The following is a 25,049-nucleotide window of genomic DNA, read 5'->3' on the forward strand; positions in this document are numbered from 1 at the left end:
ACTCTCAGGGGCATAAATTGTAATGAGGGGTCAGATGTTGTTTTTATACACAATAATATTGTTAAATGTATCTGGTGTCCATATTTTATTTGTCTATTAATAAAATTTAATTCCAGATTTTCAAAAGACAAAGGCAAAATCTTTGATTTCACTGTGAATAAAGTGGAATAGTCAAAATGGTAGAGTAACAATGTTAAATTAAGATTACCAACATGGCCAATTAAGCAACTGTCCAAGTGATCCTTAAGTTCCCATCTTCACCATGTGATAGGTGTTTGTGACCATTTTATTAATTGTAACTTTGACAATATGGGAACATTCATTACTTAAGCACAATATCAACTGTCTTAAGTGTTTCGAGGTGGGTCCCTTTATTATCTGACCTTGAGGCCCTGTGTCACTGAGTACAGTATAGTGTCAGAACCCTAATTTTTTCAGCTGACATAAAAATCAATCAATTTCAAATTTATTTAATCAAATTCCCGCACAGCAAACTAGCCATATATATGTTATGTTATGTTTTACTATATTTGTAAACAATGAAGTTAAACCTGCCATTATTTTTTAAATACACTAAAGAAAACACATTCTAGCTTCAACTACCAGGAAAACCATATATGGATATACCTAAAATGTATAAAACTAATTACTTCATTATTTAACAATTCAGCCCACATTCATTAGTTTTATGTCCCAAAGACACATTTTCTGCCTTATATCATCCGGTCACTTAAGTGGTTAAAAATATCAATCAATTATTATAGGTAACAAAAGGGAAACATCTGAAATCAGTCAATCAGCGAACCAATCAAAGATTTAAGAGAAATTCCCACTTTAATTGGCATTTTATACCATTCATACCATTCAAAGAAAACATTTTCTTTTTTTTTTCTTTTTTTAAAAAAAAAAGGAGGAAACTGTACATTAGTAGAGAAATCCCAAAACCACAATGAATATATCCACAAATGTGTGGCATATACATTTTGTTGACTTAAATGAAAATACAGTTATCCTAAAAGGATAAACACAGCAAGTATGATTAACTCTGTAATGTATTTTCTTTTGAGCACAGCTGAGAATATGGATAAATTTAACTGTCCTCAAATATACCATCACAGACTGCATTATAAAAAAAAATCAAAAAAAATAAATCAAAAAAAATAAATCAACATGACCAATTCCAGTACTAGTGAACATGATTAAAGTGAATGTTGTGAAGAAGATGTTACATAGCATAGAACACAACTCTCAAACTTTAAGCCATTCTATTCCCTATCTAACACAATATTACAATGTATTAAATTCCAAAACAGTACAGGTCACAAAATCCCTCGAGACTCCTCGGGAATGTTTCAGGTAAATCCTGGAATTCCTGATATATAGTGGGGTCCCAAAGTGTGAGGCCACTTGGATGGGAAAGTGGTCTCAAACTTCTGGACCCCACTGCAGGCATGACTACATGTCATGCAGAAAACCACAATCTAAAAAGGCCAAAGAAGAAGCCAGAGAGACAAAAAACAAGTACAATGAATGAAACCACAAACTTTCCCTTCACAGAAGCCATGAAATTGAATGGAATTTGTAGTATTAAAAAAAAAAAAATGCATTTCTGCAATCACATCCCTAAAAACACTGCTGTCTTAAGAAAATAGAAGATAAAAATATTCTCTGCATTGTACAAGAAAGGAGGTACAGGGAGCAACTGAGTTTTTAGGTTTTACTACTACTCTGCTGCTTTATCCTCCTCCTCCTCCTCCTCCTCAGCCTTGTCCTCCTTTTTGTCTGCCTCATCTGCTGCTGCAGCCTGCTGGAGGATGGAGAAAAGATGCTTTATCATTTTGTTTTCTTTGAACATTGCTACAGTGCAAACAAATAGCAAATTTCATGTGGCAAGACTCATGAAGATACAAAGCTGGCATACCTCCTCGGGTTTGGCTTCACCGTTTTCTGCAGGAGCCTCTTCTTTCTCTGCCTGAGGTTCTTCTTTCTTCTCCTCTGGCTTGGCCTTTGCAGGCTCTTTCACCTTTTTATTCTTGGGAGGTGCCTACCATGTTGAAAACAAACCAAGCAGCATGGAATGCACCGTCAAATTTGAATAATAGAGAATATAGAGAGCAAAACATTGCATTTTAAGTGGATACAGTGCTCTTGTGCAATGGCAGAATTTCTCCTATTACCTTTGTCTTTTCTGGCTGTGATTTTGGTTGTGTCTCTTTCTGTAAAACACACATGCACAACAAACAATTATGCATCGTATTAGGCCAACAAAATACCTATAGTTATAGTATAATATGTGCTGATTTAAATAATGCGAGATGGTTTTTGCTGGGCTTTGTAAAACTCACTTCTGACAACCTTTGAGACTTTCTCCGCGGCTGAAGAGAAACATAGGACAAGATAATTAGTTCAGTCATTTGAGAGTATTAATACACGATACAAAATCAGAGTCCAAAAAACACTTTTTGCCCATAAAATCAATCATGAAACAAATGTTACGCAATGTGGAGTGGTACTATGAGTACAAGAGGTAAGTAATGAGTGCCTCTATATGCATTTCTAGACACCAAGAAGTGCCCAACATGAGCCTCAGCTGAATGTCTGGGTTAATGTTGGTTATTTAAGAGATGGTCAGCATTGGAAAAATAAATAAATAAAACCACCTTATTTATCAGTTTAAAAAGTCTATTAAACAATTCTTACAACTCATTCAAATGCACCAACTTCTGAATTATAATTACAAACAGACTATAGGTAGCCTAAGTCAAAGCTTATCAGACGTGTGAAAAGGTTTCTTTGTGAGAGTTAAAATTTAAATACTTGGACTTTGGCATTTATTAGTTGCAGACAAACACAGGTGAAAACATCCCATCCTTGACAGAAGAAATAAATTAGCAAATTAGCAAACTAAGACTGAAAACTGAAACAGCTTCCTTGTACCCTTGTTCACTTTTGCTGCATAACTGTACATTATACTGTCATACTGGGGGCAAAGGTGAAACATTGCATTTTGAGATTTGTAGCAAAGTGTGGTGTACATGCTATGGACCAAAAGTTAGTTAGCAAGGAGCCCCTTTTAACCAGCGCCCCCTAGAGGCTGTGCAAATCCTCAAACCCAACAGAATGACCAGGTTTGGGTTTTAACAGTGCATTAAAACCAACTGCCTGACACTGTAATCCTTATAGCTTTAGTCTCTCACTTGCAGGATTAAAAGTGGCCAGTGCATAACTATTTAAATAACCATCCTGCATGAAGCAAGCCCTTCTCTTTTTTCTTGACAGAAAATAGAACAAAATGTTCATTTCACTGTACATGTGCATGTCAAGATCTGTTTTTGTCAGTTTGGGTGTCAAGACATGACACAAATACTAACCTCTGCACTTGCAACTGCATCACTGCTGGACTGTGAGAGACAGAGAAGGGAAAAAGAAATTAGTAAACCAAAAACAACAGCTATTCATGAGTGAGCTGAAGTGGGTGTGTAATGCAAAGGGGGGATGGGCACCTCTCCCTCCCCTTAAGTCACAAAGAAATTATGCAACCTTAAAGTGGGGAGAGGAGTCTGATACGTTTCTAAATTAACTAAGAAAGGCTTGGCCAGTTCAAGTTTATTCCACTAAAGCACTGTAGCGCATCATTCATGAGACAGACATGTTTTTGTTAAGTAGGCACGGTGCTCCTGCTACTTCAAGAAGAGGGGAAGTCATGGAGTCGCTCCATCTCCACATGCACTTCCATACATCACTACAGTGAATGTGTTTTTTTATGTTCCCAGTTTGACTAAACCTCAGGATTATTCCATAAAACTTCTCCGACATGACGATTATACAAGTGAGCAGTTAAAACGACCAGATGTGTCGCTGTCTTTTCGAAGATATATCAGCTGCCATGACGCTCCTAAAGAAAAGAGCGTACACCTCAAGGGTGACGCGCACTAGCTTTACAGTACTCGCAGACAGAGGTCAAAATCTCAACAGTGTGTGCTGGGATTACACATATTACAACTCCACATATCCCTAGTAAAAACAGCTGCCTAAGAAGTAACGCGTCTAATCACGATAAATTCACATATCCAGTGGCAATTACGCACGAAATTTCCTTGAAATGGCAACCTGTGCATCGACGGTGGTTACACCCCTTTGTTTGATCTCAGCACACAGTAAGGGCTAATTATTATTAAACCACGGACAGATATACATCTTAGCCCCTGAATCACGAAGTGGTCGCATTAGATGAGACTATGCAATTGGAAAACTTGGTCGATGAAAAGGCACGCTGCACTGTACTAAGTAAAAAGGCGCCACTTCCCTGTATCAACAGGGTAGACACGACAGACCTGAGCGCAGCAAAGGTGGACTTAATGCATGCACATGGACACTGTAGCGACTATTCTTAACGTTACATTATTGCTCATGCAGTGTGAAAAGATACACGGTAGCGAATTTAAAATACAGCTTATGTATTTATGTTAATAAATGTACTGCATATGTCGAAATTCCACAGAATCTACATATTTTAACTTACTTTTTTCCTTCCCATTGTTGCTTTGACTGTACAGCAGAGATAAAAGAACAACGGTCTTTTACAGCTCAAGAAACTGAATGAAAAGAGTCAGCCCTACGCCTCTGCTTGCACCTCCAGTGCGGTATGTAACTTAATGTATAAACGTTATAGACGTCCGACCAGCACCAGAACTAGCTCAAACTGGATTGGATCCCCCTCTCGGTATATTTTATCCCTTATCCTACCAACCTACCAGGAAGAGTAAACCCCCGCCCCTTGCTTCCAGTGATTGGCTTCGAGGTCGAGGCAGCATATTTTTGAACCATAACATCTTACCTGTGTGGGCAAGATTGTATGCCAATCAGTGAAGACAGCCAACTCTCACTTTTTAATCACGGGCTTTTTTGCAGTGTGTGCAAGACAACTATGTCCACGTTATGAAGTATTAAATAAACATGTGCATAAATATCTTTTTGTCTTTTGAGTGAGTGGTATTTCCTTATTCTAGTTCAATTTCTTATCACCAAATCATATAACCACAATTCTAATATGCTGCCGAATAAACATATTGAACTAAATGAGTTCATTGATGTTTGTGTGTGTGTGTTTTTTTTTATATAAATAACTTCCGTGTACCTTAAAGTATTACCAGCAGAACCTGAATGGCCTAATTATTATGTAACTGCACTGTGAACTCCAATAGCTCCACGGCTGCAACAAGGAGGCTGACAGGACTCGAGGGAGGAGAGAAAACATGGCGTCTGGATATGCGTGGTTCCTTGTGCTGGGGTCGGTTTTTCTGTGCAATCTCATGAAAACACTCCTGCCGACAATATCCTCTTTCGTAAGTTGGGTCTATTGTTATTATATGTGAAATTATGAGTGAAACGTATAGGCTGTGGCGGTGTATTATGGTTGTTGGTGTTTTAGCTTCGTCTCTCAGACAGCCCATTGTTGCCTAGCTTAGTTTACTGAACAGCTAACGGATAATGGATAATGCTACTTGGGTGGAGTTTTCCCCGGAAACCTGTCTAGTCACAACACACAAGGGGCGAAACATCTTGTGCTGCGTCGTTGTTCAAATGTAATGAGCCCACTGTAACACGAGGGAGTTTTGTAACTGTTTACATCTTAGCATTTCTGCTAAAGATAGCTTAGCGTAGTGCAAATATGTTAGCTAAAACTCCGGGATACCATCTTTTATTGTCCAGCAGGAGCACTTCAGAGCTTTGTGACTGTATCCGTAAGCAATAGCCTACATCACACTAAAACTATGTCCCCCTGCTAACTCACTTTTTCCTCTTCTTTCAAGCTCTCAAAGATGGTGCAGAAAGATGCGGAGCAGGAGAGTGAGATGAGGGCTGAAATTCAGGAGATGAAGAAGGAGCAGTCCTCCATTAGCATGATGGATGAGTTTGCAAGATATGCCAGACTGGAGCGCAAAATCAACAAGATGACAGACAAGCTGAAAACGCACGGTGAGAAACAGAAGTATTTACTGACATAACGAGGAAAGGCAATGTGACAGGAGCCCTAAAATGACATTCAATATATCAGCAACATTTAGCAACAACATAAAACAACACTACAATCTTTATTTTCTAAATATAAATCAGCATTTCTATGACAGTCACAATGAGAAGTGAACAAAGGCTTTAGAAAGGAACTGTTTGTTGCAGGGATGCTGTTTTGGATTGGTGTCCTTGTTACTTAGTACACTCCTTGTAGCTTATTTTCGTTTTGAAAGAAAATGGAAACTATATGGCGATACACTGTCACTAAAACTGTAAACGGCACATTTTTGTGTCTTCCCCACCTGTGCATATCTACTATAGCAGATTCACACTTTAAAACCACCACTCGCAGGAAGTGGCAGAGGGTTTTAGATAACATACTTACTAAATGTTCTCTGGGAACAGGTGCTGTCTGTTGCTATCCTTTGCCCACAGCCTTAGGATCTTGTGCTCAGACAAGAAGTGGTTATAAAGAATTTTAGGGATACACATCTACAGCAGTGCAAAGGTGTTTCATATGATTTCCACATTGATATTTTCTGAAAACTACACACTGGCAGTTTTCAATCTCCCATGACCAAGCTATACAACCTGTGTTGTACTAGATAAATTTAGCCAATCACAAATTTCTCTTTGTTTCACTGTGATACTTGTTATATTACCCAATGACTAGACGGAAGACAGTAACTGGGAATGTACAATAAAAGGTGCATAGCCAAATTTTAGATCTCTGAATCATTGCCCATGTCTTCTGATTTTTCCAAGGATTCAAATAGTCTAACAGTTACATATTTCCTCCCTTTTGCAGTGAAATCAAGAACAGCACAACAAGCCAAAATGAAATGGGTTGTCAACATTGTCTTTTATATACTGCAGGTAGGTGGGTATTGTAAGTAGATTTAGTAGTAGACTACAGTGTAACAATGAGACCTACAAAGAGAGCTACTTCAGTATCAAAAATGTAAGCATGGGCCATATATTTCATACAGAACCTCCAGTTAATGTCATTTAAGTACTTTATTCTCTTAATTTTAAACATACTGTATAATGTTAGAGTTGGCATTGCTAGCATCATGACAAGCTAATAAAATACATATCATGTATTACGTATCCACACATTTCTGTCTTTAATTTGTCAGGCTGCTCTGATGATCTCCTTGATATGGAAGTATTACTCTGATCCAGTGACAGTGGTCCCCAATAGATGGATTGCCCCTGTGGAGCGCCTTGTGGCCTTCCCAACAGGAGTGGCAGGTACTCAACATATACTTTATTGTCCCTTGGGGAAATTTCTCTTGGGCTCAGGGTGAGTGGCAATAAGCCACTCAGTGCTTTTATATTTGATAAAATATTAGAGAATTTATTTACGAATACAAGCAGGACACCTCAAATACAGCAACATAATACACATGGGATAGAGTTTTTTCATCAACATAACTTGGATTAGAACTTGGTTCAAATGTAAACTGAAGTATGTCATTCTTTTTCTCTTAAATGTGTCATTAATGTGAGTCTGTTTATTAAGGTATTGACAGAGCTCTTCTCTCCCTTCAGGTGGAGTGGGAATCACATGCTGGCTGGTGGTTTGCAACAAAGTAGTTACACTCGGTCTCCATGCTGTCAGCTAGAGATTAAAGCTGTGAGCACAAACATTAAACACATTGTTCTCTTAACTTATTGCTCAACATTTTGCTGGTGGAAAGCTACAGTTTTGTTCCATTATTTTTTTTTTTGTCAGCTGCTCCATGTCTGTTTGTAAAAATGCAGTGCATTTTGGTGTTGGTCGTCTCATTCTACAACATAGCAATTTGGGGTTGTTGAATTTTGTTATTATATTTTACTTTAATTTAATTGTGAGATTGTTTTTACTGTGTATTATTTCAAAATGGAATGATTCGGAAATATTGAAATGCCTTTTTAAATAAAAGACAAAAAAGAAAAATAAACCCTATTTATTGTCACTTTGTAAATTGGGAGTTGACCAATAAAAGCATGTCAGGTAATTGTCTTGAAGTAGAATTGCAATGGATTAAAACAAAGTAGATAAACCACAATTGACTGTCTAGCTCTTATGTCAGAAAATAAATTATTCAGAGAAATACATTAGTGACAAAGAGCATGAGAAAATCCCAGTCCTCTGCCACTTCAGTCAAACTTTATCCACTGGTTCAGTCAGAGGTTCTTTGTATGACATCTTAAAGGTTTAACCAACCAATTCAGTGACCTCACTTGGACCAAAGAGCTGCTCATCAATGTGGACTGTATCTGCCCTTTACTCACACTGAGAGCTGCCTATTCCTCCTCTCCTGTATTTCCCAGCTGGAAGGCTTATAATAGAAAGTTCACAAATCCCACTGCTGAGGGCCTCCACCCTTGTCGAGATCGTGGTGCTTTCACAGGGACTCGCATCCATGCTGCTGTAGGCAGGTCTGCAACTGTGCAGGTTCTCAGTAGTTTGATTTAAGGTATAGTTGCGCTTGATCTGAGGCAGCTTGTATTCTTTTCTTGTAGGTTCAGTTGTATTCTTTTGCTTTCGTTTTCTTTTTTCTGCTCTTCTTTTAACACTTGTGGGGCCCCTAACACTTCTGATGCTTCTGATGCCTCCTTTTCTTCTGTACAGTCTCTCAGTTTGATGTTCTGCGGTCTTCTGAACAACTATTTGAACAACTATTTTGCTCACAGGTGTCTAAAAACAAATATAGTCATACTTCTTGAAAAATACTGAATGACCCACTGACAAAACAAGCATTTTGCTCGATGTCTGTTCGACCCATCTTGATTTCATTGCCTGTAAATGAGGAATGAGTCTCAGACAACTCCCGCTAAATGCCAACAAATTAGAAATGGCCAAACTCACTTTTTTTGGTCGATCATTTTAGTAATCTGTGGGAGTAAATATTGCATGTACCCACTTCTCTTTTTCTATCCTGTAAAGGGGAAACAAAAAAATGTGATTACATAGTCTCATATCCGATCTTTCTTAAATGAGCAACCATGTTACAGTTGGTCAGAATACATTAAAATTTTAAGATATTTGAAAATCTGTTTCTGCAAAATGCTTAAATAGAACATTAATAACAATTTGTAATGTTTAGTTTTCTCAGTATCAGGAATTACACCATCAAACACGAGCAATAAACCCTCAGTATCAGTGGTTCACTAATGGCCAGTTGTCTGAGGAAAATATTGATCCAGACATCTTAACCTAATTCTCCAACAAGTGCTTAGTCTGACTTCACTTTGGATATGACATGAAAACATAATGGAATTCAAAAGGCCGTGGTCCTGTTTGCAGATAGGGATACTACAATGTGGAAGTCATTGCTACTATCTCAGAGGATAAAAGCTTGCCCTATAAATCTTAGCAATTTGTCAACCTACTTGAATTTCTTCGGTCAGCTGATATATCTGCTCTTGTAGATAGCTGGAAATCCTCCTTGCATCACTGATCATTCTCTGTTCAGTGATTAATTGACGACTGAACGATGCCTGGCACAATTCAAGATTCTTCTCCAAGTCCTAAAATACAACAAAAGAAAATGAACAAAGGTATAAAATTATTTAAAAAAACTGCCCTTCCTGGTTATATCCCCAGTATACTAGTGCTAGTTTACGGATGCTGTGCGGAGTTCTGGTGAGACACTGGACTCCCACAAATCCATCTCCATCCCAACCAACCTCTTCATACCAGTATCCTCTTGCCCTTCTCCTCCAGTTCAGCAGTGGCCTTGGCCAGCATGAGGGTGAGCTCCTCCCTCTCCAGCAGGCTGCGATCCTGGCTGAGTTGCCGCAGGTGCTGGAGAGTGGCCTTTGTGTTCAACAACTTATTTTATGTGGCCTGTAGCTGCCTTGCCAGGTGGTCACGGCAGGCACGGGTCTCACTGAGCAGCCCCTGCAGGACTCGGACCTCATTGTTGTGCTTGGTGAGGACCTGGGAACAGGGATGGCAACAACATAATGTGAGGAACTGGAGAACTGGAGAAAGATGAGGAAAAATTCATCAGATTTTCTGCCTGCAGAGATGAACGTATGAACAGCTTGTGAAATTTGGATAATACACTGGGAGTAGGTGTAGAATGCATGGTGCACACAGATAAAAGCATTCCAACTTTTAGGGATGGGTACCCACCAAAAGCCCTGTTTTTGTCTCTGAGCTTCCTGTGCACACAATGATTTGGCAATGATTCAGATCTGACTGAGCATGGGAGACACCAGAGGGACACAATCAACCAACCTGTGAAATGCTGCCCTCTGAGTCTTGGAAGTGCTGTAGTGCCACCGTGTGGCGACACTGGAGACTCTTCAGCAGTTTGTTCTCAGCCTGGGCCTCACTCAGCTGCTGCTGCTGCAGATCTGACACCTGGCTCTTCAGTTCCCTGATGCAGTTCAAGTGGGTAGACTGTGTCCTTGGTTTTGAAACTTGCAAGGGCTTGATCTGAGGCAACTTCAGGACTTGGCAGTGTGCAGCGTAGTTTGTCTTCTGTTTGCAATCCCCTTGGGCTTTTTTATCTAAACAGAAGAAGAAAAAAGAAAAGAATTTACTCATGATAGTATGAGTTACAATGACTTTATTTACATAAACAACATGATTCCTACTGTGCACATATTAAAGCAGGTTGAATAAAATACCTCTCTTTCTCCCAGGTGGTTTCGACCCTTGCCACTTGTCTGTTGTCTTGGCCTCTGGGATCTTGTCTGTGAGGGAGTCCACTTGGTCTTCACAGTCAGACAAGTATTGTGGACTATTAGAGCCACAGTAGAGTTTGGAGGGAGTTGACCACCTGGAGGTGTCAGTGCTGCAGCTCACAGCATCACCGTCACCCTCCTTATGAACCAAGGCCTGCTGCATCAGGCTCTGCTGCCTCGCACACATCACTTGTTGTACAGGTGTTTCCACTCTGGAAAAAAAAAACAGGAAAACATAAGCCTTAATGTGAACTTACATGAAATAAAATGAGTTTGAGGACCTTATTCCTTTTGATACAGTAGCTGTAAACCATAAATGAGTAGCAAGTGCTTTTTGGAGCTTTTAGCTTAAGGATCACAAAGAAATCTGCTCATAAAAGACCTGCATGAAGAAATTCCTAACACTTATTCTCGTTGGTCTCTATGATCTTGTTGAATTGACTGGGTTGCATAAAATAAAGTTTCCTTCATCTTCAGCTTAAGGATCATTGGTTGTTCATATTTTTAACTGGTGTAGCCTGAAAAATTACAGCATCATACCTTTTCCTTGCTTTTGAGAGGAGCTCTCTTTGTGCTCTTGTTGCTCACTACTGGAGAACAGGCACAGGCAATGTTGTTATTTCCAATTAAGCTACTTGCATCCAGGTTCTGAATATTTAGTTAATAAATAAGTGGATCGATTGTTGCCAGGGGCTTTTTTCAAGACACTCGCGGTTGTCACGGTAACTAGAGGAACAATGATTGAAGCTCCAAACCAGCTTGGAAAAAAAGGTTATATTAAAGGCTATATTAAAGTTGCAAACTATTACATATAAAGGCTAATACATCTATAGGTTAGACTGTGTGTGCAAGATACTACAAATTTTATTTTCAGTGTCCACAATGCATTTTGAATGAAGGCTACACAATTCTTTCCTGAACATTTCGAAAAATAAAAAATTTCAGTCAAAAGTGAGGTTTTGGCAGATTTTATTAATATTGTAAATTAAAAAAGATCACGCAAGGATGCTTTCACTTGTGTCCCTTTACAGAGATGGAGAAAGTGAAACCTCGATGATAGCGCATCTAACGTGCATTGGCCCAGTTTCACAACAAACTTTATTGAGTCAAGTCAACAATTTCCCATGTTGTTGGGGATCCTAATCGAGAACCCTTAACAGGTCCGAGCTCCTGCGTTTGGAAACCAAAGACTTACAGCCTACAGTGCTGGTCAGTGCTATTTCTATCCATATATGAACTCAGCAAGTGGCTGGAGACGAACTCCACTGTCCCCCGCGTCGACAGACAGCTGAAGTTGCCAATCAGTCAGTGTGGTGCTGCGCCCCTAGGGGCCATCCCACCAATCCTGCACTAATGGAGCCTGGAGACAAAAATAGCCTCAGCAGAGTGTGTGTGTGTGTGTGTGTATGTGTGTGAGTGAGTGACTGAGTGAATGTGTGTGATCTCAGTGCTATGTCTCCCTCCGTCCTGGGTGCGCTCTAATAATAGAGGAGACTGCCTGCTCCTTTAAGAGCCTACTTGTTGCAAACTCTACAGAATATATTGTAAAAAAAAAAAAAAAAATGGTTATCAAAGTCTTCCTCGCCTCTTCATCGGGATCCACTGCGGTAAGCATTCAGCCAGTGCGACTGATTTCTCTGTAGACTGAACTTTCCTGGTTGTAGTTTAGTGCTCCTGAAACCGATCAGGACGTTCACTCACACTGACTCAAGAGCGTTAAACCTCGAAATGAATGTCACTCGCCTTTGATTTCGCATATCTAAAGAAAATTGACATGTGTATGACTTGATTCATGTTAAGATTTATGCTTGAGCTGTGCTTCAGTGCGTTTAATTACCTCGCAAGTCGACCTGATTCACATGCAGAGCTTTCTAGAACAGGGGCTCCCAAACTTATTCATGTCTCGGGAACCCCCGATATACTAACGCTTTAGACCACATAACCGGTGTTGGTAGAGATTTTGCCCCTAACAAAGAGCCTTTTAATACTATCGGCGATCTGATATAGCCTGAAGTAACAGTCTACACACAAGGTGGGGTGATAACCACTGCAGGGAGGGTGAATTCATCCTCTAGATCTACTTTTGGCAAAGCTAAATAAGCAGCTTGCACTGGCCTAGTGGTGGCATGGTGGCCCACTTGGATAGGGCTGTTGTCTCACAGCAGAAAGAGCTGCCTTGTTTGTTCAGAGTTTGTATGTTTGTAGAGCTTCATACTGTTGTTATAGATGAGTGGAGGGCTATTCATGTCTTTTCTACTAGTAGACTAATTGTTTAGGCTATAATTTGTCAAAAGATAGTGGAAAAATATACTTAGTTTCCCAGAGTTCAAAATAATGTTTTCACTTCACATGACATGACATTGTATAAAACTAACAGTCCAAAACACAAAGGTATTCAGATTATACTGATATAATACAGAGAAAAGCAGCATATGCTCACACATTATAAGCTCAAACCACCAAATGAACCACAATGATTAATCAATTATAAAAATAGTTGGCAATTAATCTTCTGTCAATCAACTAATTAATTATAACAGCAGTAGTTTACATATTTATGTAGTAGGACAGGAGACCAAGGGGAGGAGGGTAGTGTCATGTACCAGATTTTGAACCCATTGTGTCATATAGTGTGCAACATGTTTAATCTTTGAAGTAGAATATCACAGCCTTCTCCCCACACACTGTGCAATCACTGTTGGTTTTCTTTAAGCTTATGCTATTTGTTTTTCTGTTTCCCAGATCAAAAAGAAGCAGCAAGATGTGGTCGCCTTCCTGGAGGCTCTTAAAGTGGACTACACTCAGTTGGACATCGCCTGCAACGAGGAGAACCGCATGTGGATGAGGCAGAATGTCCCAGAGGAGAAGAAGCCTGCCAACGGCATCCCCCTGCCACCTCAGATCTTCAATGAAGAGAGCTACTGCGGGGTGAGTATATTCACAGCAGGGACTCACTCTGCTTTAGACTTGTGTTTATTAGCCAGCAGTTGGATCCAGATGTCAAACCAAAACATGGGGACCTCTGCAGAATAGTACAGAATTTACATACTTTAATGTGGGCCATGGAGTATATGATTAAGAGAGCAATTAAGTGACATTATCGGGGGAAATATGCAATTACTACAATCTACAGACCTGCTCCACTGAGTGCACATGATGTGTAAGCAGAAATAAAAGATGGAGTGGATTATAACAGAATGTTTTCTTATATTTTCATGCAGGACTACGACACATTCTTCGATGCCAAGGAGGACAACTTGGTGTATTCTTTCCTGGGGCTGCCCCCTCCTCCTGGGTCAAAGGTGCAAACCTTATCCTGTTTTCCACTGTGTAAAAAAGAAAAACCTAAACAACATGATCTAATTTCGTTTAACCTTATGCCAGGATGTAAATCTGTTGTGGTGGGACAGCTTCAACAGTATTTGTTTAATCAAATAGCCAATATATTGTCCTTCAGGACAGTTTAACTGTGTTGGAACAAATTCTTGCTTGGCTTAGTATGAATGTTATTGATATATATATTGTTGATACATTGTTAGTTTATTATATAGTGTATTCCTTTAGGATTTTAACTGCTTGAACAATACAATTAATGAAACACCTACCTGTCTTAGATAAGTTGGCTAATATCTCATTTATCATTTAAAGCTGTCCAATCAACTGGATTAATTATATCAAGACATCATCAGGGTATTAGAGACTTTAAAGAATAATAATAAATGACTTGTCATGCATATAGCTTGCATACAGCCTGCATGGATTTTTTATCTTTATCACTATAGAGTCCACAATAACAAGAGTCCATACCTTACATTATCATGTTGTCAGAAATCCATAAATTACCAATAAAGCATGTCACATTTTAATTGTAACCCACTAGAGAAATCAAAGTAAGTCCATCTTAGTTTCTTTAAACACATCATAATTAAATTCAAAACCATAGCAGTGTTTGATGATCTTTAGGACACACTTTCACCTCCATAGTGAGTAATATCAAGTTATGGTATATGGCACCTCAGGCAGACACTGATCAAATTTAAGATATCACTTCTTCAGAATGAAGTGGCCTGAAGCTACAATTTTACAAATCTGTTATGCATTTTTGATTTCACTATTAAATATGTTGAAATGCAAACAGCAGACTTTGATGTTAAGAAAACCATTGTTTGACAATAATCACGGACGCTGTAACTTCAAAATGTACAAGACAACATTGGCTGGTGATCCAAACCATTGACATCAAGGGCTGAGGGTTCTGTGTGATACACGTATTAAACCTGGTCATTTCATTGGCACAGGAAGCAGTGCAGGCGGACAAGGCGGATATTGTGGAGAACGGGACCCATGCAGAGGAAACTAATGCAGAGGGAAACCTTGATGACTCAATAGTAATGCCGTCGTTACTTCCTTTATGTTTTGTGTCTTTTCACTGTGTCTCACCTTTTCCTTTCCATTCAGTATAGCTAAACAACCCCCCCTCTGTCCAAACCTGTTGACTTGAACAGACTTTCCATTATCTCTTGTCTCAGTCATCACACTGACAAATCTTTTTGTGCTTTGCATGAGTGAAAAATTTTATTCCACAGTAACACAATGTACCGTGTCATTATAACACTGTGGCACTGCATCACTCAGACTGCCCCAGAGTGGTGGTGAGGCATCATGCTCCTACAATTCTTTCTTCACTTAGTACTTTACAAAGTGTAATATGTTTGGTTTGCATTGTGAAATTTGATGTTTTGTTTCCGTTGTTAATATTTTCTTCAATGCATACTTTAAAAAAGCATTTTGTATCTTCTATACTTCTTGATTTCAGTGACTTTCTAACATTTTTCCTCCCAAAAGAAAATCCCTGCTGTCCTCACTTTCATCACAGTCCACAATCTGAAGATACCTAACTACATACATCTTTCAATTTCTGTGTTTGACTCTGCGTTAACCTTTAAAATGGAATCATATTTTTGTTACTTACAATTGCAAGTCAAGGGCATGAGCAAACATTTCTCATAAGCAGGAATTTGACTCATATTCACAACCTCAATGCAATTTTACTCATTGCATCATGAGATATTGACATAGCTGCAAAATGTTGAGTAGCTGAAAAAGATCCAAAGGATTTTTGTTGTTTTTGTTGTTGTTGTAGGGTTAGCTAAAAACACAACTGAGGAGTCCTGCTTAGCTGAACCTGTGATCTTCCTTTTTTAAAAATCCCACAGGATATGATTCAGTACTGCGTGAACAAAGTGCAAATTGAGAATCATTTTAGCTGTATTTTGCTTCCAGCAGTTCAGTCCAGGAGTCCAGCTGCCCCTTTGCTTATACTGCTTATTTATTAAATACTGTTGACTAGACTGATGAGAGGAACAGATCCACACTTTGGAGAATATACTTATTTGCTTGTCTTTATGCTAAATGTGAAGCAACCATCAGCAGCCTGTTAGCTTAGCTTAGCACAAAGACTGTAAACAAGTGGAAACAGCCAGCCTAGCTCTGTCCAAAGATAATCAAAATCCACCCACTAGCAGATTTAAAGCTCTCTAATCAATATGTTATAAATGGTTTGTTACCTCCACCAATGAGCTTATGTTTTGACCCATATCTGTTTGTTTGTTTGTTTGTCAGCAGGACTATGCAAAAAATATGGAACCAGTTTGCTTCAAACTTGGTAGAGGGATGGGGGATGGGCCAGGGAAGAACCCATTAAATTTTGGTGCAGATCCAGTTAAAGGGGCGGTTCCAAGAATTTGTATTATTTTCATTAATATTGCAAGAGATAAAAATCAGACATTTATGGTATTGAAATCTATGGATTTTTACAATTTGGTGCAGATCCAGATAATTCAGATCTGGTGGAAGAAAATGTTAGGTCTTGGCAGAGGTATGTTTCATGCGAATCTAACAAGTGCCATTCTAATTTAAGGTGTAATAGTCTAGCACATTACCCCCTGTAAATTGTTTTGTATACACTTAAATTATTACACAGATTAAACAGACTTCATATAATGGCTAGCTAATTCCCAGTTTCTAGCCTTTGTGCTGAGCTAAGACAAACTAATTGACTACCAAGAGTAGCAAATAAGTGTGTTAGCCAAAATTTAGAACTATTCCTTTAAGAGCCATTACTTATTCTCACCTATGAGTTTATGATGCATCATTCCAAACATCTGATTTTCATGCAAAGTACTGACACTTCAGTCTCCACCTTTTAACTGCTACTCCTTCTTCCCTCCTCCACTTTATTCCCAGGATTAACCATCACCTACATTTTAAGCTTTTTAACCTCCCCAACTGATGAGCTCACGGCTGTGCTGTTTGAAGCACTGCCTGAACAACTCTGCCATTAATATTCACATTTTTTTTTATCGCATCATTTGTTGCCCTTGATCACCAGTTGTTGTTTTCACCTCACAATAAGGAGGTACCAGTGGAGGAGCGTAACGGGGATGCACACGGCAAGGAGGAGCTGGCACAGGCAGCTGATGAGGAGGAGGAAGGTGAGGGTGGTGAAGAGGAGGAGGGGGAGGTAGCAGAAGGAGAGACTGCAGATGATGAAGCCATGGAAGAAGAAACAGCAGGGGACGAGGCCCCTGCAGAGGAGGAGGAGGCAGTGGAAGAGACAGACGAGGTCACAGAAGACACAGTAATTGCCACTTAACTAGAATCCAGCCTCCCGTTGTTTAGCCTCTCCCTCTCCCATGTTCTGAGCATCTTTTTCCTCCACCTTCACATCATTCCTGGAATGCTCTGTTTTTCTCCCCTCAGCATCTCTACTTTCCCTTTAATGTCGTCTTTTTCCTCCATATTAAGGGTTTGCCTCCCTTTTAAGTTCCTGTCGTCCCTGTACTGCATCTCCTGCTCAAGTCTCTCTCTCCGAATTCAGTCATTTACTAACCCACAATGTGCAACATTCCTCTCCATCATTCCCTATTTGTCCCCTTAGCACCACTGGACATTTAATCTCTTTATTTTGCATTCCTGTGACTTTTTATGCATTTCTGTTTGTGTTTAATTTACCTTCACTTCTCACCCTTTATATTTTGCTCATGACACTGTTACCACTTGTCTTGACTATTCAACCCACATGACACTGCATATACATTCAATATTAACTGTCCTGTCTATGTTGTGTCAGTAGGTTCCCGAAAACACCCGACCCGACTGCGTGATTTTTTATTTGCCTGTTCTGTGAATGTTGTCGTGTGTCAGTATGGATATTCAGTCATTACCGTCTATAGCGAATATCTCCATGTGCATAGTCTGAAGTGTCTGTCTCATCTCCTCTTTCAGCAGGCCCATGCAGAGGAGGAAGAAGAACAGGTGAGTTCCTCTAAAGTTTACGATAACAGTGAACTCAATTCAAAGCTGAGGGGGACCAGTGTTCAGCCATTTTCCTGTCTTTTCTCAAACAGGAAGAAGCTGATGATGACAGGGTAAGAAGGGACACTGTGTGTTCTTGGTGCCAAATGTGAAGGGTGTTCATAATAAAAGCAAACAGTATCAGTTCATGCCAGCAGGCAATGTGCCAACATTAGTCGTAGTAAGCAATACCTGTACTCAGTAGACGCCATACATGTTTCATTATATCAAGCTAATATTGCATGTGAAATACATTCATTGGATGTTCATGAACTAACGCTTTCCTTTCTTAGCAGTAGTTGCTGGTTTAGAAGCAGTGCTATGACCAATCTTCACCAGTGCTGCCCAGCCATGTCTGCTTACCAGATACTTGATCTGACAGTGTCGCCTAACATAATGAGCACTAACATGAGCTGAACTTGTAGGGTTGCTATTAACTGTCAAATTCATTTACTGTCTGTTTTAATTTTCACCTGACAGCCAGATAAGTAATCATGTAACAAAAGTCTTTTTTCATAGTGGTAGTGGATATTGCAAACTGCTTTGCATCACTTTTAAATCTCTTTGTTCAAACAGTATGGTACTTGTTTTTTGATGTCCATATGACACATGTTTACATTTATGGTCTCCCTCACATCCACCCCACAAACATATATATATATATATATATATATATATATCTATCTTTATTCAGTGCCAACTCCTGTATCTTTGGCAGAAGATGGGCAGCTATATTGACTATGGCTGGTCTTTTTTCCCAAGCTACTTATCACCTACTTTCTCCACTGTAGTAGCTGCTCATGCCAATGTGGGATTTGAGTACTTTTTGTCTTGTCATGAACCATTCAAACAAACTAATTTTACAGCCTTTCTTATCTATGATAAGACATTTTAAGGACGACTGTTGATTAAACTTAATTTGCCCCTCAAACAAATTCAGAAATGCTACGATTAACTTTGAACTTGAGACTTTGGCAGTTGGTTTTGACTGTGAAACATACACCATAGCTCAAACCACACTGATTGGCTGATGCATCTATTTCCATCTGCTACTTCAGATAGCTGCATTTAGGAACTGACATGTTTCCCCAGTCCGTGTTTCACTTCAATCACTTCACATCACTTAGACGCGACAGTTTCAGAGGTCCTTCTGCTGGTGTTCACACCAGCCATGTTCCTCAAGCACACACCGTATGGTGTTTGACCACTTCTTTGCCATTTTGTCCATCTCTTGGTTTGCTCCCTCCAGGAGGAAGAGGATTTGCAGTCAGAGGTAACTGTGCGTCGGTGATCGTCTCTTTCTGCGGTTCCTCCGTATAGTCATCAGCAGTGTGGGTTTGATGGTGCAGAGGTCAGGGAAGACTGCTCTGGTTGAGTTAGGGTGGGGTGGGGGTCTTGGTCTGCTGTTCCCACTCATCTGTATTCTCTTTGATTTGCTCACTTCAAGACTTCACCCTTCTCTCCCTCCCTCTCTACCTGTTCTCTCTTCAGCACTCTACTCCATTTTTTTTTTTTACTATTTTGTTTACCCCTCTCTCTCTCTCTGCTAACATCCCGTTCCTCATTTCTCCCCAGTCCTGTTGCTGCTTCCTGACAACCTCAACTATCCCCATAGTTTCCATTTTAAACTGTTCTGTAGCGCATGCCTGTGGTGCTCTTTTGCTCCCCACACAGCCTGCTGACCTGCTATCTGTTATTCCTTATAGGAGGAAGAAGAGCTACGACAGCTTGAGGTAGATTCATGTGATTTTTTTTATTACCTGCTCCTAGTCCTCAGTTCGTCCTGTCTTTTTTCAATCACCTGTGCCTTATAGTCATATTCTTGCTTCCTTTGCCACCTCCCTGTATATCAAGCTATTCAGCCTTTTTCTTCACTAGTGTTAGCGTTAGTTGTTAGTACGTCTCGTCTCACCGAGGATATTCCAGGGTATTTGCACAGTTTGCCATGCTGTCAGGCCAAAAGGGACCAATCACATAGCTGGATGACTAGCATGGCATCTGTGGTAACAAAGTTAAGAGTCAGAATAAAGTACAAGGCACATGACAACACTGTTGGCCATACCAAGAGGTTTTGCTTGTAACCTCAAGTGTGTTATATATGCAGTGATGCAGTGATGATTAATCTATGACCTCCAGTGATTGTCTTAATGAAATTGCCAATTTAAGAAACATTCTTATAAAATAACAATGTAATTTTCTTCATAATTGAAGTCCCTTTCATCACTTTTGTTACATTAGTTTGATACTGCCCTCTATTAAGAGTACAATGAATTTACAATGTCTCTTTATGACTCCCTGCCACATCTATTGTCATATTTCACACAAGCTTATATTCATAGACACGTGTGAACATGCACTCACATACAGGGATGTAATTACCACTGTGGACGGGGGAGCTTATTTTTTACTCACTCAGTTTTACAGTTTCACTTTGATTTACTGACTAAAATTTCTTTGAACAGTGTCTTCAAACTCTCTGACTATCATAATCCAGATGACAGAACACTGATTCACTCATCTAGGCAGCCTTCAGTTATCACAGTGTGCTGACAGACTAATGAGCTTTATCATCAGCTGTAAGTTCGTTGTGGACATTTCTTTTGCCCAGGTTTTGTCAGGGTACATACAGGAAGAACACTGATTTACTGATTTACATTGTACCCCACTCCAAACCAAACTTATGCACTCGCCTGCACACTGTTTTTCACATGGCACATGAAGCTCTGACGACAGGGTTGCAAGTTTCGGGACTCCATGATGTCCATGATCGATTTACTTTCCTCACTTTTCCACACAGCACTTAATTCAGGGTTAGCTCCCCTAGAGATTTCAGAACTAACCAGATCTGAAATGCAGCTTTGCCTGCTTTGGAGTGCAACACTGTGAAGCCTCAGTTAATCTAGGTAAAAAAAAAAATCTGGTTAAAAAACATCTGTCCTAAGTGCTGTGTTGAAAGGACTCTGCCTCTCTGAGACATTCCAGCCTCTGCCTGATCTTCTATCTCGTATGCTTCACTGCTTTGCTTTGCTTTGCCTTCTTTCCTTTCCACCTTTCCATCTATTTTGTCGTTGTTGTCCAACCTTTGTTGCAGGAGCAAGACGAACAAGGCAGTGAGGTAGTTTTTTGTGGTTTGTGGCGTCTTGTATTGTTTTGTATTTTGGCCTTATAGACTTTAGAGATTTTCACTGTCCTCCCTCTTTCTTCTGTCTCTCTCTTTCTCTGTGTGTGCTGCATGGATTTGTAGATTTTTCTCCATAGAGATGCCTGACGGTGTGCAGCATGATGAATATGACAATATTTTACTTAAACTTTAGGTGGATTTAGTGAGGTAAAAGAAATACCAGTCTTATAAAGACCATTAGGTTGGCTATTATCATAACTTCTTGTTGTTCACATACTAAACAATACCTTATTTAATCTTCCATAGGAAGAAGAAGAGGCTGAAGTACAAGAGGTATATTTTGATTTCACTTCTCCATGTTTTGCATGGTGTGAAACCTATTGGGGTTTTTGTGCATGATCTGATTTCATACAAAGACTGTATGTACAGGTTTATGTAAACTTCTCTACTGTCTCTCCCAAAGGCAGCCTTGCATCATGCGGTTCAGTGCACAATTACTTCAGAGATGACGCCACACAGTATTTGTTGTTAGTTCAGTGTTGTGGTGGATCTTACGAAACATTGATGTATGCATTTTCTGTGAGTCTGCCAAGACAGTTTTACTTTTTTGTTTTGATGCCATAAGAACAGGTGGAAAGTTTCGTTGTGTTGTTCAACTCTGCCTGTGTGCACATGAGCATAACTTGGACATGTTTGTTCTCAGTTTGGTTATGTTGCACGGTCAAGGGATGCACTGTCTTGACAGGGGGACCTGTCCTTTTCTTTCCTCTTTTTTAAATTTTTTTTAAGAAGTCATGGCTTTTGCTTCTTTTTGCCAAGAGCACTCTGAAACAAAGTGGATGTGACAAGTTCCAAAGAGGATGGAGGAGATGGAGCACCTCTTGTCACTGTGCAATACTAGGAGGGAAAAACAGTCCTGTTACCGCCTAATTTGTTTCCAGGTCGTGTAGATCTATTTGTGTGACAGTGTTTTGGTACTATACCTTATGTTGTACAACTGGATGGAATCAAATTATCATTGCATCTAATTATAGATAATGATGTCAACTCCCTTTGTCCCCCAGTGAGCGAGTTGTTTACTTCAAGAAGGCAGTCATCAAACTGTACTAACAAGGAACAGTCAGTGCAGCTTGAGTGATTGCACTCAAATACAACATATAACATGTCGTTTCAGAATTTAAAACATCTTATAGGGTGCCCCCGTCTTAAGCACCGCTCTTGTCTCACAAAGCTCATCTCAGAATATATGGAAACCCACAGGTCATTAGTTTCCTTAGTCTCTCTCGTTCCCTCTGTCTCCACTTTTGACTGCACTTCTCTCGGATTACTCCTCCATTTTTAACCAACCCATCGCTACAGCCACTAACATGTGAAGTCCTCTCACCTTCCTGCCATTTGGACCATGACTTCACACTACCCCCTTCTTTCTTTTTCTTTTTAATGTGTCAAAGGAAGAAGAAGAAGACTTGGAAGAAACACAGGTAGTATTACAGCATAACAAACTGCTTGATCTGCTTGCAAAAAAAGTCTTGTTTCACTCTTATTAAGAGGATGGCTCTGTGTGGGACACAAATACACAAAACATGTTGATGGTTCAGCCCCAGCAGTGACTGGTTTATGTTGGATTTTGTAGTCTGGGTAGAGCAACAAGAGGCAAGATAATTGCTTTTGCAGAGAGGAAAACTTCTGCCTGTTATATATCATCTATGTAATCTTTTTTCTTAAATCCATTAATCCCCCTGCAGTGGATCTGACCCAGGTCAATGAGGTGAAGGGGTGAATTTTCACTGGGATCTTTCAACAAAACTGACTAATTTGCCATCAGAATAGTTAAAAAGATGGTGTAATAACCTAAAGAATGACAAAGCAACTTAAAAAACTGATTTTAACACATTCTTGCTGATTGTCTACCTCAACCATCTTTAATTGCTTTCCTTAACTACATGATTATTTCTTTTTGCAGGAGGAAGAGGCTGAGTAGTTGAAGCCAGGAGACGTGGATGATATTGACTTACTACTGTCCAGGTAAAATGCATTTTCTCTCATCGCCGTCTTGTTTTAATGCTTCTGTTTTACCACTGGAGGGCAGTACAACATTATGTGAACTGGTTACAAACATCACCACAGCATGAATAAATCCCCTTTTATATTTGGCATTTATGTAACCAGATTAATTAAACAGATAAACACGTATGCTTTTGTGTTCCTTTTTGACCCTGCTGTCAAATCAAAGGCCACTGTATGGTAACAATTACTCAACGTGTCTGCTTTATCTACACTGCACACTGTCCCTATGAAGCAGCGGTATAATATTCATTATAATGTCATGTTCTTGCCTTTACATATAAGATGCATAAATCTGCAGATACTCTCCTTGCTTCACCTTGCTTGTCTTTTGTTTTTCGTTGACATGCACTGAAACAAAATAATGCAGCAGCCTGTTTACAAAGGACTGCCACTATTGTCTCCATCTGCAAACAGCTTCAGTGAGCACACACAGTGCCTGGGGATCATCTGGAGCTATAACAAAAACATCTCACAATTCCTTCTTTTTTTTTTTTTTTCTTTTGTCCCTCTGAGGCAGAGGCAGGGATGATGATGATGATGGTGATGATAATAATAATAATAATAATAATAATCCTAATCTTCAAAGCCTGTCCTTCAGTTCCACAGTGCATGTCAGGCATCTATGACCCACTGCAGGAAGAACCACAATGCGGGCTTTGAAGGAATGGCAATGCTTCTCTCCCTCCTCCCTCTGCTGTCTCCCAACCCCTGCGAGCCCCTGTCACGCCTTGTTAGAGGAAGCTGCTAAGTGAGCTTCAGATTTGCCTCTAGAGGAGCAGGCACGCTAGGTGGCACAACCATAGCGGTGGTGGTGGTGGCTCCTTCAGCCACCACAGACAACTGGGAAGTGTGTGACCTCGTTTTTTTGTTTTTTTTTTTCATTTGTTTCAGCCTGAAGGAGCCTCCTGTCCTGTCTTTCCCTGACCCCTGATGCTTGACCCACTCAACCCCTCAGAGAGCCCCGTCCACCACTCCCCAAGGCCGTACTGGACCCCACTGGAAACCGTCGGTCATGTGCTTGAAGGCGTCAATCCAAACTGAGTCCTAACCCACATATGCAACCCCCATCCCTTTTGACTGCAATGTTGACTTAATTTTTATATTTTGCGTGTAGAGTCATACTGTAATGAAAATGTGCAGAGTAGCCTAGAGGCGTCTGTTTGTTTTTAATGAGTAGCTTTTGTAAAATGCACCAACAGTTATGTTGTTAAATTCAAACATATTTCTCATGTTTTACTTTTAGAGATTCTAGTTTTCTAACACAAAGAGGCAGTGACCTTTTCAAACAAAATATACTCCCTTGGCATACCTTAGCGTGTGCCTCCTGGCTTTCACATTCAAAGGTTCACAACTCACTCTCTAGCAAGTGTCCTGTACTTTTATTACGATGTTGTGCCATGATGACTCCTTCAAACAGCTGAATGTATGAATGCAAACTACGACTCCTAATGGCCACATGAGAAAGAAAATACACACATCCTGCAAGATTGCAAACTACTCCCCCACCACTGCAAATACTTCTGCTAATACTACTGTCTAATCAATGCACTTTGTTGAATGAAGAGTAAAACATGTGACTAAGACCATCCTGGATGCAATTGAAAATGCAATAAAGTAGACTGGTAAAAAAAAAACCTCTGAGGTTCTATTTTTGTTTTATTTTAAACTCTTTTGTTGGCATATTTATGAATCAATGGACCATTGTGCTGTCTGAGCAGTGTTGGGGCCAACAGGAAAGCAAATGCCTTGTCCCTTGAGATTTTGAATAGAGGTGGAGAGGAATGTACACCATTATTATTAGATG

General features: G+C 39.8%; 2 protein-coding genes across 10 annotated transcripts; one reads left to right on the forward strand and one right to left on the reverse strand.

The window, feature by feature from the left end:
• Positions 1-810: 810 nt before the first annotated feature.
• LOC111239095 (non-histone chromosomal protein HMG-14A-like) lies at positions 811-4,712 on the reverse strand. 2 transcript variants are annotated; one of them, XM_022768878.1, is made up of 6 exons: positions 4,523-4,712; positions 3,372-3,401; positions 2,346-2,375; positions 2,178-2,216; positions 1,922-2,044; positions 811-1,804 (listed from the first exon to the last, which is right to left on the reverse strand). In XM_022768878.1, the coding sequence occupies exons 1-6, from the start codon at positions 4,535-4,537 to the stop codon at positions 1,724-1,726; spliced, it is 318 nt and encodes a 105-aa protein (XP_022624599.1). In that variant the 5' UTR covers positions 4,538-4,712; the 3' UTR covers positions 811-1,723. The 2 variants fall into 2 exon arrangements, with proteins under 2 accessions (XP_022624599.1, XP_022624598.1); XM_022768877.1 differs by having other exon boundaries at positions 811-1,807; positions 4,523-4,710.
• A 506-nt stretch (positions 4,713-5,218) lies between these two features.
• LOC111239099 (tail-anchored protein insertion receptor WRB-like) lies at positions 5,219-24,863 on the forward strand. Of its 8 annotated transcripts, XM_022768889.1 has the most exons (13): positions 5,219-5,345; positions 5,814-5,979; positions 6,824-6,891; positions 13,444-13,629; positions 13,923-14,003; positions 15,000-15,089; positions 17,117-17,341; positions 17,989-18,018; positions 18,111-18,131; positions 19,764-19,790; positions 21,485-21,511; positions 23,142-23,203; positions 24,137-24,863. In XM_022768889.1, the coding sequence occupies exons 1-12, from the start codon at positions 5,256-5,258 to the stop codon at positions 23,157-23,159; spliced, it is 1,029 nt and encodes a 342-aa protein (XP_022624610.1). In that variant the 5' UTR covers positions 5,219-5,255; the 3' UTR covers positions 23,160-23,203; positions 24,137-24,863. The 8 variants fall into 8 exon arrangements, with proteins under 8 accessions (XP_022624610.1, XP_022624609.1, XP_022624602.1 ...); XM_022768881.1 differs by lacking the exons at positions 5,219-5,345; positions 5,814-5,979; positions 6,824-6,891 and adding an exon at positions 12,146-12,308; XM_022768882.1 differs by lacking the exons at positions 5,219-5,345; positions 5,814-5,979; positions 6,824-6,891; positions 19,764-19,790 and adding an exon at positions 12,146-12,308.
• Positions 24,864-25,049: the final 186 nt, after the last annotated feature.

The sequence above is a fragment of the Seriola dumerili genome, unplaced genomic scaffold (assembly GCF_002260705.1).
Source record: "Seriola dumerili isolate Sdu_G_001 unplaced genomic scaffold, Sdu_1.0 BDQW01001888.1, whole genome shotgun sequence".
NCBI classification, from domain to species: Eukaryota; Metazoa; Chordata; class Actinopteri; order Carangiformes; family Carangidae; genus Seriola; species Seriola dumerili.